This window comes from Camponotus floridanus, unplaced genomic scaffold, assembly GCF_003227725.1.
Source record: "Camponotus floridanus strain SB8 unplaced genomic scaffold, Cflo_v7.5 scaffold133, whole genome shotgun sequence".
Lineage (NCBI taxonomy): Eukaryota > Metazoa > Arthropoda > Insecta > Hymenoptera > Formicidae > Camponotus > Camponotus floridanus.
The window spans coordinates 240,300-254,572 of NW_020229252.1; the positions used below are offsets into that span (position 1 = coordinate 240,300).

At 31.4% G+C, this 14,273-nt stretch overlaps 1 protein-coding gene across 1 annotated transcript; it reads right to left on the reverse strand.

Annotated features, from left to right (window-relative positions):
- Positions 1-375: 375 nt before the first annotated feature.
- Positions 376-14,061, reverse strand: LOC109610598 (putative gustatory receptor 28a). Its single transcript, XM_025406124.1, has 6 exons — positions 13,736-14,061; positions 10,451-10,847; positions 7,483-7,686; positions 5,362-5,424; positions 5,151-5,240; positions 376-645 (listed from the first exon to the last, which is right to left on the reverse strand). Exons 1-6 carry the CDS (start codon positions 14,059-14,061, stop codon positions 556-558), a joined length of 1,170 nt encoding a protein of 389 aa, XP_025261909.1. The 3' UTR covers positions 376-555.
- Between the last annotated feature and the right edge of the window lie 212 nt (positions 14,062-14,273).

Genomic DNA, 14,273 nt, shown 5'->3' on the forward strand with positions numbered 1-14,273 from the left:
CAACAGCGGTTGTTACTAAACCTGATTAACGTTGCCGTGTAAACATACTCATAGGCCAGTATTCATAGTCCGATCTTATATTTGAGATTGTCTTAAGTTCGAGCTTGAAATGCTACGCAGCTATTTGATTGGTTGAATGAAATCTTAAGTTAACCTCGGACCAGACTTAAGACCATCTTAAATATAAAATCGGACTATGAATACCGGCCATAGAGATTATTAAACTTCTAATAAGTAACTAATAGATGTTTTATAAATATCTTAGATGTCCTATAAACGACCAATAGATGTTTAAATAAATGTCTTATATTAGATTTGATTTGAAAAAACACAAAGACGTCTAATTAATTAAATTTTAAACATTTATATCAACCGATCTCTTTAATGAAAAAGTAGTGGAAAGTAATTGATTCGATGTTTTTTTAATTGATGATTTCTCACTGGGTTACAATCAACATCTTTCTTTTTTTGTGTCTCGTCTTTCGTGAATCTTGATTTCGACTATCTGTGCATCACTTTGCGAAAAAAGCAGCCAATTACATCATCAATATAATTTCACGTAGTGGTTACATTGTGATTTGCAAATTTTGTTGGGGTGTCAAGTTGAATGACCATGACAAGATATGTTACTACTGCTCCAGTAATCTATATAAGAAAATTTCATCAGGTAAATTTTACATCATTAATATAAAAAATTAAATGAAAACAGATCTGGTAAATAATCAATTAAAAAAGTCAATCCTAAATCATGATCTTGGCATATAATCTCATAATTCGCATTTCGAAATAGCAATATAATATTTTTTCTACATGCTAAACCGTTGAATTTTTTGATAAATTGGAGAGAGACTCTCATACTCTATATATTATCCTATAAAAAATCAGGACCAGAATTTAAAAAAGACATACATATATATATATATATATATATATATATATATATATTTCTGGATGCTCTTTCTTTTTCTATATCCCATATAGCACGGCAAAATTGCAACAACAATAAAATCCGCCAAAAATATTATACAAAAATATTATAATATAATATTGCAGTAACATAGCAATATAATGCATATGCAATAATACATTATATAAAAAAAAAATATATATACACGGTGGCCATTTTAATCGATGCACTCGAATATCTCGAAAACAGCACTCTTCAGAAAGAAATGTTTCAAACAAAATTGTAGGGTGTGAAGGGGGACATAAGATGGTAGCATTGGTTTGACCTTGAAAAGTCATTTGAAGGTCACATAAAAGTCACCTTCAATTTCTTAAATTGAACCACTATTTTTCATTACATATTCTTGTAGCTTATCTCGAGAGCTTTCCAAAACACTACAGACAATGTTTTTTCATTAAATACTTTTTGAGTTATAAGGCTCAAAGTTTGCAATACTTCGATATAAAATGCAAAATATCTCGTAAAATATTTAGTTTTCGGTAGTCTTACCTATACTTTATGCACAGGATAATGAGACAAAACTATTGTGCAAAGAAAACGTATGATTGTTTATGATAAAAAATGTGTAATTTGCAATGCACTTTTTGTTATAAACAATCATGCGTTTTCTTTGCACCAATAGTTTTGTCTCATTATCCTGTGCATAAAAGTATTAGGGTAAGACTACCGAAAACTAAATATTTTACGAGATATTTTGCATTTTATATCGAAGTACTGCAAACTTTGAAGCCTTATAACTCAAGAAGTACTTAATGAAAAAACATTTGTCTGTAGTGTTTTGGAAAGCTCTCGAAATAAGCTACAAGAATATGTAATGAAAAATAGTGGGTTCAATTTAAGAAATTGAAGGTGATTTTTATGTGACCTTCAAATGACTTTCCAAGGTCAAACCAATGCTACCATCTTATGTCCCCCTTCACACCCTACAATTTTTGTTTGAAACATTTCTTTCTGAAGAGTGCTGTTTTCGAGATATTCGAGTGCATCGATTAAAATGGCCCACCGTATATATATATATATATTATTTGATATAATCCCCAAAAACTTACCTTTTTAAAAAAAGGTAAAAAAAGGGCGCCAAGTTCATGCACTAATTGTATCCAACTGTCATATTGTCTACAAAAATAGTGATATAAAAAAATTGCGCCAACTAAGAATAAAAATTTGTACAAGATAAATAGTAAAAAAAATTTTAATTAAAAAAACTTGGCGCTGCCAATTTTATTAATAAATTGTTCAGCTTAAAAGTCTAAATTTACAAATCCAGAAGATCTTAAGAGAATTAATAATAAATGTCCAGCAATTATATTTGCTGTTAAACATATATTTAATTGGAATATATGCCAATTTTATTGGCAGCGCCAAGTTTTTTTTAATTAAAATTTTTTTTACTATTTATCTTGTACAAATTTTTATTCTTAGTTGGCGCAATTTTTTTATATCACTATTTTTGTAGACAATATGACAGTTGGATACAATTAGTGCATGAACTTGGCGCCCTTTTTTTACCTTTTTTTAAAAAGGTAAGTTTTTGGGGATTATATCACTTCTTTTTTTAGTCTAATTTGCTAAGAGACATTATATTAAAAAAAGTATGTATATATATATATATATATATATATATATATATATATATGTATACTCTTTTAATATAAGCAAATTATATAAAAATATATATAAAATAAGTATATATAATATACATTTTATATATATATATATAATTAATATATTATATATATTTATATTTAGCTTGTAAAATAGATATATATATTTATTTACCTTATTCCAATTATCATACCGTACTGGCTCTTGCCAATTTTTAATTAATAATTTAATTATTTATTATTTATAACTTGCACTTTATCACTACTCAAAATGCGGTTAATGATACATGTCACTAATGACACATATGACACATGTCATTAATATCGAAAAGCGTCGCTAGCGCAATCTTCTGTCGAGAGTAGGAAAAGGACGTTTTCTCTTTCTATGTGTTGTGTACATGTGCGTGGACGACGACCATGATGATGATAATGATAAAGACGTTTCTTAATTGAAAATTTTCATATTTCGACTTTGCATTATGATATCTCCATTAATAGATCACGCAGCGCAAAAAGAAAGATACTTTCTTTATACAATTCAAACTCGCTCTATCGATTAAGACTAGTAAGAATTCGATCCGTTCAGCCGTTATTGAAATCCGATAATCTAAGTTACTCTCAACTGTCCGACTCGCGTATAGATACACGGTGTGCCGCGCAATGCTTCGCATGAACTTGGCGCGAGACACTACCGTGTCTCTTGATATATATATGTATATACAGGGTGTCCCATTTTAATCCATCCAATCGAATATCTCGAAAACCAAGCTTGAAAGAGAAAAATGTTTCAGACAAAAGTTGTATGGTTTCTAGGGGGACATAAGATGGTACCATTGGTTTGACCTTGAAGAGTTATTTGAAGGTCACATGAAGGTCACCTTCAATTTCTTAAATAGAATCTACATTTTCTCATTACATATTCTTGTAGCTTATCTCGAGAGCTTTCCAAAACACTATAATAAAATATTTTTTTATTGAATACTTTTCGAGTTATGAGGCTTGAAATCATTTCTTAATTTAACATAAACCGTAATATATCTAGTAAAATATTCATTTTTCGATTATCTTGCTTTAATACTTTTATGTACAAAATAATGAGAGGAATCAATTGGTGTAAAGAAAACACATAGTTATTTTTAAGAAAAAATATGTAATTTGCAATTAACAATTCCATATTTTTTCTTAAAAACAACTGTATGTTTTCTTTACACCAATTGATTCCTCTCATTATTTTGTACATAAAAGTATGAAGGTAAGATAATCGAAAAATGAATATTTTACTAGATATATTACGGTTTATGTTAAATTAAGAAATGATTTCAAGCCTCATAACTCGAAAAGTACTCAATAAAAAAATATTTTATTATAGTGTTTTGGAAAGCTCTCGAGATAAGCTATAAGAATATGTAATGAGAAAATGTAGATTCCATTTAAGAAATTGAAGGTGACCTTCATGTGACCTTCAAATAACTCTTCAAGGTCAAACCAATGGTACCATCTTATGTCCCCCTAGAAACCATACAACTTTTGTCTAAAACATTTTTCTCTTTCAAGCTTGGTTTTCGAGATATTCGATTAGATGGATTAAAATGGGACACCCTGTATATACACACATACAGGGTATTTATCTATTATCCCATTTTAAAGGACTCACTCACAAATATCTCAGAGACACTGCGTTAAATCGAAAAATGTTTCAAACAAAAGTTGTGTGGCTTCAAGGGGGCCATAAGATGGTAACAATGATTTGACCTTGGAAAATTATTTGAAGGTCAACTTTAAAATCTTAAATGGAAATCCCTATTTTTTATTTCATATTCTTGTAGTTGACATCGAGAGCTTTCCAAAACACTATAATTAAATGTTTTTCCATTAAGTACTTTTCGAGTTATAAAGCTTGAAATAATATCTTAATTTTACATAAAATATCTAGTAAAATATTCATTTTTCGATTATCTTACCTTAATACTTTTATGTACTAAATAATGAGAGGAATCAATTGGTGTAAAGAAAAAACATAGTTGCTTCGAAGAAAAAATATGTAAATGTTAATTGCAAATTACATATTTCTTAATATCAATTAGATATTTTATGGTAAATTAAGATATTATTTCAAGCCTTATAACTCGAAAAGTACTTAATGGAAAAACATTTAATTATAGTGTTTTGGAAAGCTCTCGATGTCAGCTACAAGAATACCAAATAAAAAATGGGGGTTTCCATTTAAGATTTTAAAGTTGACCTTCACATGACCTTCAAATGATTTTCCAAGGTCAAATCATTGTCACCATCTTATGGCCCTGACAAACTAAAACTTTTTGAAGATTAGTCAGGATAATGGTCTAGACAACAAATATGTCAAGATTAAAGTTATTAGTGAGAAATTAAAGTAAATATCTTAGAATCTCACTTTACACAATTTTAAATTTATTAATAAACAACAAGCGACTAAACAAAACAAAGCGACAACCTAAAAATTTTCCCTATGCTACTCAAGATCATGATTTATAATAGCATATATCAAGGTCAAAATTATTGAAATGGATTTTCCAATCATTTATTTATCATAAATTACTTACGGAACATATAAGGGAAATATTGATTTCATACAATCCAAAAGCAGTAAATGTCAAATCTTCGTGGATTAATTGAAGTGAAAAATGTATCACCTGAATAATAGAATTTATATGTAATAAAGGAATATTAATTTTTTTTATTATATTATATTATTTTATATATAATAAAGAAATATTTATTAAAATGTATCCATATATATAAATGTGATATTACTTCAGATTGCATTGACTTGTATTCCAAGAAAACATCATGCAAAATTATTCCCATTTGATTGAACTGCGTAAATAAATATACAATAGGATTAGTTATACATATATATATACAGGGTGTCCCATTTTAAGTGTCCACCCCAAATATCTCTGTCATTTTTGATTTTAAAGAAAAATGGTTCAGACATGTTTTATATGGTTTCGAGGAGGCCATAAAATGGTACCATTGATTTGACCTTGAAGGTCACATGAAGGTTACCTCAATTTTTTTAAATGGCACCTCTTATTTTTTATTACATATTCTTGTAGCTAACCTCGAAAGCTTTCCAAAACACTATAATCAAATCTTTTTTCGTGAAGTACTTTTCGAGTTATAAAGTCCCAAAATTACAAAAAGTTTGTAAATTTGGAGCTTTATAACTCGAAAAGTACTTCACGAAAAAACATTTAATTAGAGTGTTTTGGAAAGCTCTCGATATCAGCTACAAGAATATGTAATAAAAAATAAGGAGTGCCATTTTAAAAAATTGAGGTAACCTTTACGTGACCTTCAAATGACTCTTCAAGGTCAAATCAATAGTACCATCTTATGGCCCCCTTGAAACCATACAAAACATGTCTGAACCACATTTTTCTCTAAAATAAAAAATGAGAGAGATATTTGGAGTAGACACTTAAAATGGGACACCCTATATATATATATATATATATATATATATATATATATATATATACAGTTTCAAAAAGTAACGAAAACTTTTAATTTTCTCAGAAAGTATTTATTTAATTTTCAATTTTTATCTCATCCCCTTCAACAAAGTAGTCCCTTTGTGATATTATACACTTCTGCCAACTGTTTTCAGTTTGAGAAACACTGGTGGAACGCCTCATTAGGTATCGTCTTGAGTTCGATTTGCGATTTCGCCTTTATCTCATCTACTGTTGAAAAACGTTGTCCTTTGAATGTCCTTTCGAGTTTAGGAAAAGTCACAGGGGATCATGTCTGGAGAATAGAGTGGTTGCGGCATCACAACAGTGTTGTGTTTCGCTAAGAACTGTTGGATAAGCAAAGCGGTATGCGCCGATGCGTTGTCGTGGTGCAAAGTCCACGAATTGCCTCTCCAAAGTTCGGGTCGTTTTCTCCGGATTGCGCAAATTGTGCAAAACTTGTAGGTAGTACTCCTTGTTGACTGTATGACCAAGCGGCAAAAATTCGTGATGAACTATTCCATTGTAGTCCATGAAGAAAATGATTAGAAGGACCTTCATATTTGACCGGACTTAACGTGCTTTTTTCGGTCTTGGTTCTTCAGAAAACTTCCATTGACACGATTGAGCCTTCGTTTGGACGTCGTAGCCATATATCCACGTTTCGTCACCAGTTATAACGCGTTTGAGCAAGTCTGAGTCAACAGCGACATCAGCAAGCATTTGTTCAGCGATGGTTACGCGATGCTGTTGAAAATTTAGCAGTTACGCGATATTTGTTGAAAATTTAGCAGTTTCGGAACAAATTTGCTGTCACTCGTTTCATGTTCAAAACATCAGCAAAAATCGCTTCGCATGTGCCGTATGAAATTCCTATTTCTTCAGCAACCTCTCTAATGGTGATTCTTCTATTAGCAAGCTCTTTAATTAACAATCTCTTTAATTTTTTCCACGTTTTCATCACTGGTGGACGTGCTAGGACACCCAGATCTCGTGTTATCTTCGATGTCTTCTCGGCCTTTCTGAAAGCGTTTATACCATTCATAAACTTGTGGTATAGCATCATCGCTAAAGGCCTTCTTTAACATTTTGAACGCTTCGCTGTACTTAATTGCGTTTTTAACACAAAATTTCAAACAAATTCTCTGATCTGACATTTCATCACACAAAAAATCCCCGAACACTGAAGTACGTCTTGCTCATTCGCTTGCCAAACACAAACTAAGCGTCGCAGCTGCCTGAAAATTAATACGTACGTCGCTGGCAGTGCTACTAATACAAAAAAGAATCGACTCCATAAACAAGATACAGCACGCGCAATTTAAAAATTCTCGTTACTTTTTTATCAAACCTGGTATATACTATATACACAATTATATCATATTATATATATTTCTACATTAATTCAATACTCAACTTCATTTTTAGATCGCTGACAAACAAAACTGATGTATAACAATCGAAAACCATAGCAAAATATGAAGATCATATTAAAAATTAAGATCTCGTTATTTTCACTGTCTGTTTTCATATTATGATACATATCATGCAGAAGAATAATGATAGCATTAAAGCATATAATAGAAATGATTAAAAGCTGCAGACCAAAATTTGTATTAATCTGGAAGTAAAAATATATTTATACACACATGAAAATTATTGAAAATAACTTTAATTAATTATATAGTTCTTTATGATATATTATTTAATATAAATATTAACTATGTCTTTAAAAAGTTAGTTTAAAAATTGTCTTTATTAAGTTATGATATAATCAATAAATTGCAGATTATATATATATATATATATATATATATATATATATATACCCAGCAAACACCAAGTAACAGTTATATAACTGTTAGTTGTAATTTCCCACTCAACAATATAACAGTTACATAACAGATATGTTATATGGGTATATATTATATATATATTATATATATATATATATAATATATATATATATATATTATATATATATATAATATATATAATATATATAAAATATATATATATATAATTATATATATAATATAAATACCTTTGTCGGAGGGCTGTCATTATGAGGAGTCGAGGTGTTAAAATGTTTTGGAAGCAAGGAAGAGTTGCTGAAAGGGTGCTGAAAGGAAGAATATGGAATGAAGTAAACTGAATAAATGGATTAAGCATAAAAAAAAGGACATGGGAAATGAAAAACAGCATGGAATAGAGAATTTCAGGAAATACCATTAAATGAAATTGTCGAGTGAGAAAGGTTAGAAAGAATCGGAGTTGAGAGGAAGAGAAGAAAGGCGATAATACGGAAAAGAAGAAAGGCGAAAATGTGGGAAGGAAAATGAGAACATGAAAAAAACAGAAGAGATACGGTCGGTGAGATAGAGATAAATATGGAAAGGTACATAGCAGTTGCCCCAAAAACATGGCTTGATAGAGACAAGATAGAGAGATAGAAGGAAGGAATAAAGGCGGCAATACACACAGGAGAAGCAAGTAATGAGAAAAGGATTGCACGCGATAAGCAGAATAGAATTTGAAAGATAAACGAGAAATTGTTTATGTGAAGAGATATAAGAGATGTGAGATATGAGAGACGGATATAGGTGTGAGAAGGATCAAGGAGGGAAGTCATGTAAGAGAGTTATTCACGGAAGAAAAATGCGGAGTGAAGAAGTTGAAAAGGTATTATGTATAATAGAGATTAGGGAAAGAAGAAGAATAAATAGCGGTCAGAAAGGAAGAAAGGATGGAAGGCAGGAGAATGGAGCTATTGGAAGAGAGGGCGAAAGAAAGAAAGAAAATAAATGGGATATAAGATCAAGACTCGACGATGGAAAAGAGGAAATATAGGTGGTGGATGTTAGAGAGGAAGAGAGCAAAAAGGAAGAAGGAAAAGTAAATCGTAGTAAGCAACAGATGGGAGCAGGAAAAGAGTGGATATGAAATGAAAAAAAGAATATATAGAGAATAAATAAAGCTTAGATAATTGAAAAGATATATAGAGAATAAATAAAACTTAGATAATTGAAAACATAGGAGTAAGGAAAGGAAGATCAAACAAAAACAAAAGAGATGGGAGAAGAGCGAGGGGATTTTAGAAGGATGGAATTTTTGGAGGGAACAAATCTTATTTGATCAGTGAGCGACCTCTACAAGCCAGGATAGAATATCTGGAGGCTTGCCATGACTCTATTTAGGGTCCATCCGCCACTATTATTGGCACAATGGAGATATTGTTATTCACTAGAAGGATCTTGAGGGATATGGTCACTCTATGGCATTGTGCTCGTTGGTGGCGTTTCTTACAGACGGCCAGTCGGAAGCCAGCAGTGCACACGAATACCTTTACCGACACTTATTTGGTTCAGCGAGCGATCTATCAAGGATCCTTCGTGGCAATCAGCATTGCATCCATCGAGCAAGATACCAACATCGCTTTGGAGCCGCATATCACTGTATTAAAAAGTAACATTAAGTGTGAGATCTAGATAGCTTAGTATTTTAGAGCAGTTGCCCGAAAAACGAAAAACTCGGACTCGATTTTCGATCCAACCACTTGCACTTCACATTTTTTTCTAATCCATGAATATTGTTTTCTAATATCTAATTCGTTGGGTTGAAAAGTGTGTGAATGCTCTCTCCACAGGATATGTGTTGATGCCATTGCCACGGATGGATTCTGTCGTTCGTTGATTAAATGGGCGTATAGACATGTCTGATCTCCTCCCACATACATCCCTATTTTTATAGAGAGTAGTTTTACCCATACCAGCTGACCAAATAAGTGCCGGTGAAGGTATACTGCATGCTGGCTTCCGATTAGCCTTCCATGAGAAACGGTATCGACGAGCACAACACCATAAAGTGATCACATTTCTCAAGATCTTTCTAATGAATAATAATATCCCCATTGTGCTAATAACAGTGGCAGATGAACCCTAAATAGGGCCGTGATAGGGCCTCCAATCGTATTTAGAGTTAGTCTTTTTGATTGCAGTATTGAATATGGAAAGTAAGGAAGAAGAAGAGAGAAATGGAGGAAGGAAAAGAGAGTAGACACTGTCTACTAGACAGGATATGAGGAGAAAATCACTTTCCCTCCCAGTAACAAGATGGAACGAGGGAGGGGAAGGATGAAGACTGAGAAACGGAAATAGGAAAGAGATAAGCGAAAGGGAGGAAAGAATATCAGTATGTAAAGGTCGCAAATGGCTAGGTCCGGATATGGGGTTTTATTGTATGATTTTATATTGTATTGTTTTGTATAATATTGGTATAATACAGGTATACCATACAATTGTATAATACAGATTCTGGTACGCTTCTTAAAAGCACCTTTCTAACTTCTAAGAGATAAAATAAATATTATCTATCTATATAAATACCTTTGTCGCCAAAATATATAATCCATGATGAATATGCTGAATCAAACGGATTTTGGTCACTACAGTGCAACTGTATTCATTACACATGTTCAAATTCGCTATAAAGTCGACATAAATAATCGATAAATTCTCTTTTGAACGTTGTATCGCAATCTTGTTTAATTCGCGAAACCTTAAATACATATCGTTGATGTAATGGGTAAATAATCCATCCATAAATAGCAGACAGACTATCGAATACCACGATTGCAAGAAATAGCATATCAATTGATACGAATTAGTCGCGATTATATCGTAAGCATATTTCATCATAACAAGTAGTGCCACTATCATTATTGCAGCATCCTGCAAATGTGCGAGAAAAATATCCTTTTTCGAAAATTTTACGCCATACAACCTGAAATATAACAAATGAATCCCTAGCGAAAATGAATATTCGGAGCATAAGTCGAATGTAAGGAAAGAGTAATAGAAGCGTAAACGAAGCTCCTAAGAAGCGTAAATTGAAACGCCAAAGCGTAAATAAAGCGTTAAACGCTTCGGACCCCCCTCCCGCACCATCCTGCCAGTAGACAGGGTAGACTTCGCTTTACAACTTAAGCTCTTTGCACAATGCTAGGCAACAGGCAATAGAAATAAAGAATAAAAACTATTCATCAATAAATACGCGGAACAGAAAATATTCGATAATAAGAGCAGAGAATAGATATTATTTCTATTCTTATTGCCTGTTGCCTAGCATTGTGCAAGGGGCTTTACAGCATGTATCGATTGTGGCAAAGCGAGGTCCACTCTGCCTACCGGCGGAGTGAGGGATCGAAGGCCCCCTTGCACTCCCCGCGCGCGCGCGCGTGTGTGTGTCCAAACTATATAAAACAGAACAATTATTTTTATCCTTTTTCAGCTTATATCTCAGAAAGTATTTGAGTCCCCTTATATATATCGACCCTTATATATATATATATATATATATATATATATAAGGGTCGGATATATATATATATATGAAATTACTCGAGAAGACCTGCCCTATTATAACATATTTAAAAATAAACCAAATCGGAGGAGGGGCCCTTTTATGCATAATTATCCATTGTGCATTTAATACATGTTTTTACTATGTTTTTACTACAGAATTAAATTGTTAATTATTAATTTGTAATAACTTCTTAATAAACAATAACCGCCAATTAAAACTTTTTGGAGGTTATGACCTCAGGATCATGACCTTGATCACATATGTCAAGGTCAAAGTCATCGGTGAGATTGCCGTTCTTCTAGATAATTACCCAAATTTTTTATTTTAAATTTACAAAACCGTAAAAAATTTAAAGAGAAATAAATTTTAAAGCTTAACATGTGACTTCACATGTAAATAAAAAAATTTTAATTTCCATTAAATTTATAAATATAGCTAAATATACATTCTTTTTATGCGCTCTGGTCCGATGTTACGTCAAACTTAAACTAACTTAAAAGCTGGCCAATCACATCCATTCCTCAGAAGAATGGAATAACTGTGATTGACCAATGATGTAATTAATCGCTCTCAGAGGTGTCTGTGAAACCGCCACGACAATCTACGAATTTAAATTTAAAAAAACAAAAAAAATAAAAAAATACTAAGAGTTCTGATAGCACTTTTCATTCTAGGTTCTATAGTTCTTAAAAATAATTAAATAATTAAATAATTATTTATAAAATGGTAAACGGTCGGAACTCTGTGCAAAAATGTTTTTAAAGGATAGAACTCTTGTAGAACTGTCGTTAAAACTAGAGAAAATCATCAGCACGACATATTTTTACTAACAAGTAAACCTACGGAAGTGTCACTCATCGATTTTAATGAAACTTTGCACATTTGTAGAACTATGAAAAATATTTGATACGTATTTTTTTTATCAGTCAAGATTCGCTCTTGAAACTACCCTTTAAATGTAGAGGGTGGATTTTATGCACCAGGTAGAATAAGTTAAATGTTTCAAAAAATTAAATACTTATAGTGGATTTTTGAGGTCGCTAAAACTGAATCTGATGTTAAAATTATGGAAATCAAAATGGCCGATCCAATATGGCCTCCTACATACAAAGTGTTCTGTTTGGCCCTGTAGGGCATGGAAATATTGTAAAAAAATATTAAATTGAATTTTTTTTTTTTTTTTGGTGTTTCTCAAAGTTTTCGACATCGCTGATCACAATTCTGAGATCAGATTTTCGAAATTTTACGCAAAAACAATGTTGCCAACGTAAGCTGTCTTAAATGAATAACAACAGTTACATACATTTGAAGAGTAGTTTCAGAGCGAACCTTGATCGATAAAAAAAAATACGTATCAAATATTTTTCATAGTTCTACAAATGTGCAAAGTTTCATTAAAATCGGTGAGTGACACTTCCGTAGATTTACTTGTAAGTGTTGTGCTGATCAAGAACATTAAAAATTTATAAAAAATTATTAATTTTTGGAATATCGATCTGAAATTGCATATATAGGCTGAACTATAGCAGAACTATCGAAAACTCTTTCTAAAAATAATAATATTCAACGCGATATTTTAGAGGGAAAAGTGTCGTGCTAGATTCGCGAACTTAGCACATTTTTTCGATTTTTTAATATAAGGAATGCGGAACTCTTTTTAATTTTTATCAGGAACTGTAGAACTATGAAAAGTGCTATCAGAACTCTTAGTATTTTTTTGAAATTCGTAGATTGTCGTGCCAGCTTCACAGACACCTTTCAGAGCAATAAATTTTATCCTAAGTATTACCGAATTTTATATGAATGTCGGTCGATGACTAAAAATTGAATATGACAGAAGTACGATGTCATAAGTATTTTCAAAATATGAAAAGTAACGGTAAAAGTAACTCTTAAAATCGTTATCGTTACTAAAAAAAATGTAACATTATCGTTACAGTTACAGAAAAAAAAATATAACGCCGTTACCAATCCGTTACCAAAAAAAAGTAACTATAACGGTAACGGCGTTACAAGTAACGCGTTACTTCCCAATCCTGATTGTTACATATAATACAATTAAAGAATAATGAAATTAAATCAATCAAATCATTGAAAATACCTAATTTAATTGAAAATGTCTAATTTAATCGACATTTCGCTTTGTCGAAAGACGACTTTTAATATTCTGAAAATGGTCGACCTTAAGTCGATTCATAATCGATAGTTAAAGTCGACGATAAACCATACTAGAAATAGTTGACTAAATGTCGACTTAAAGAGACGACTTCAAATTGTCAATCAATTTTATAAAAAAAAATTCTTACTCAAATATAGTGTCAATGATGAACATCTCTTGGAGAGGAAAAGCGAATTGTTTTGGACGAAATATAGATGTGCCCATCGTTGTCAGAACTAAGAAAAAGTACAGAATGTACTCTAATGTTACCATGAATTTTTTAATAAGATGTTCTTCATCATATCCAGTGCAATTATTGTTCCAAGACATTTGACTTAACATGGAAAATAATACAATAAGTATAAAAGTATATAATCTGCCCACATAACTCGACAAATTAATCCCCAGAAGACGCGAAATTTTTTCGAGAGATTGACCTGTAGAAGTTGGAAGTTGCAATTTTTTTGAATCCATTAAGATTTTCTGAAAATGATTTTTTTAACAATCTTAAAGAAGTCGAAAATGTGAACTTATTAATATTGACCAAATATACTTACTCTAATACAGAATATTACAAAAAGAATTTTGTTTACACATTCAGTATTCGTATAACTATGCACGTATTAGAAATCACACTGATTCGCTACATGGCTTTATAATTTTATCGTTATCTTTAATCAGAGTTT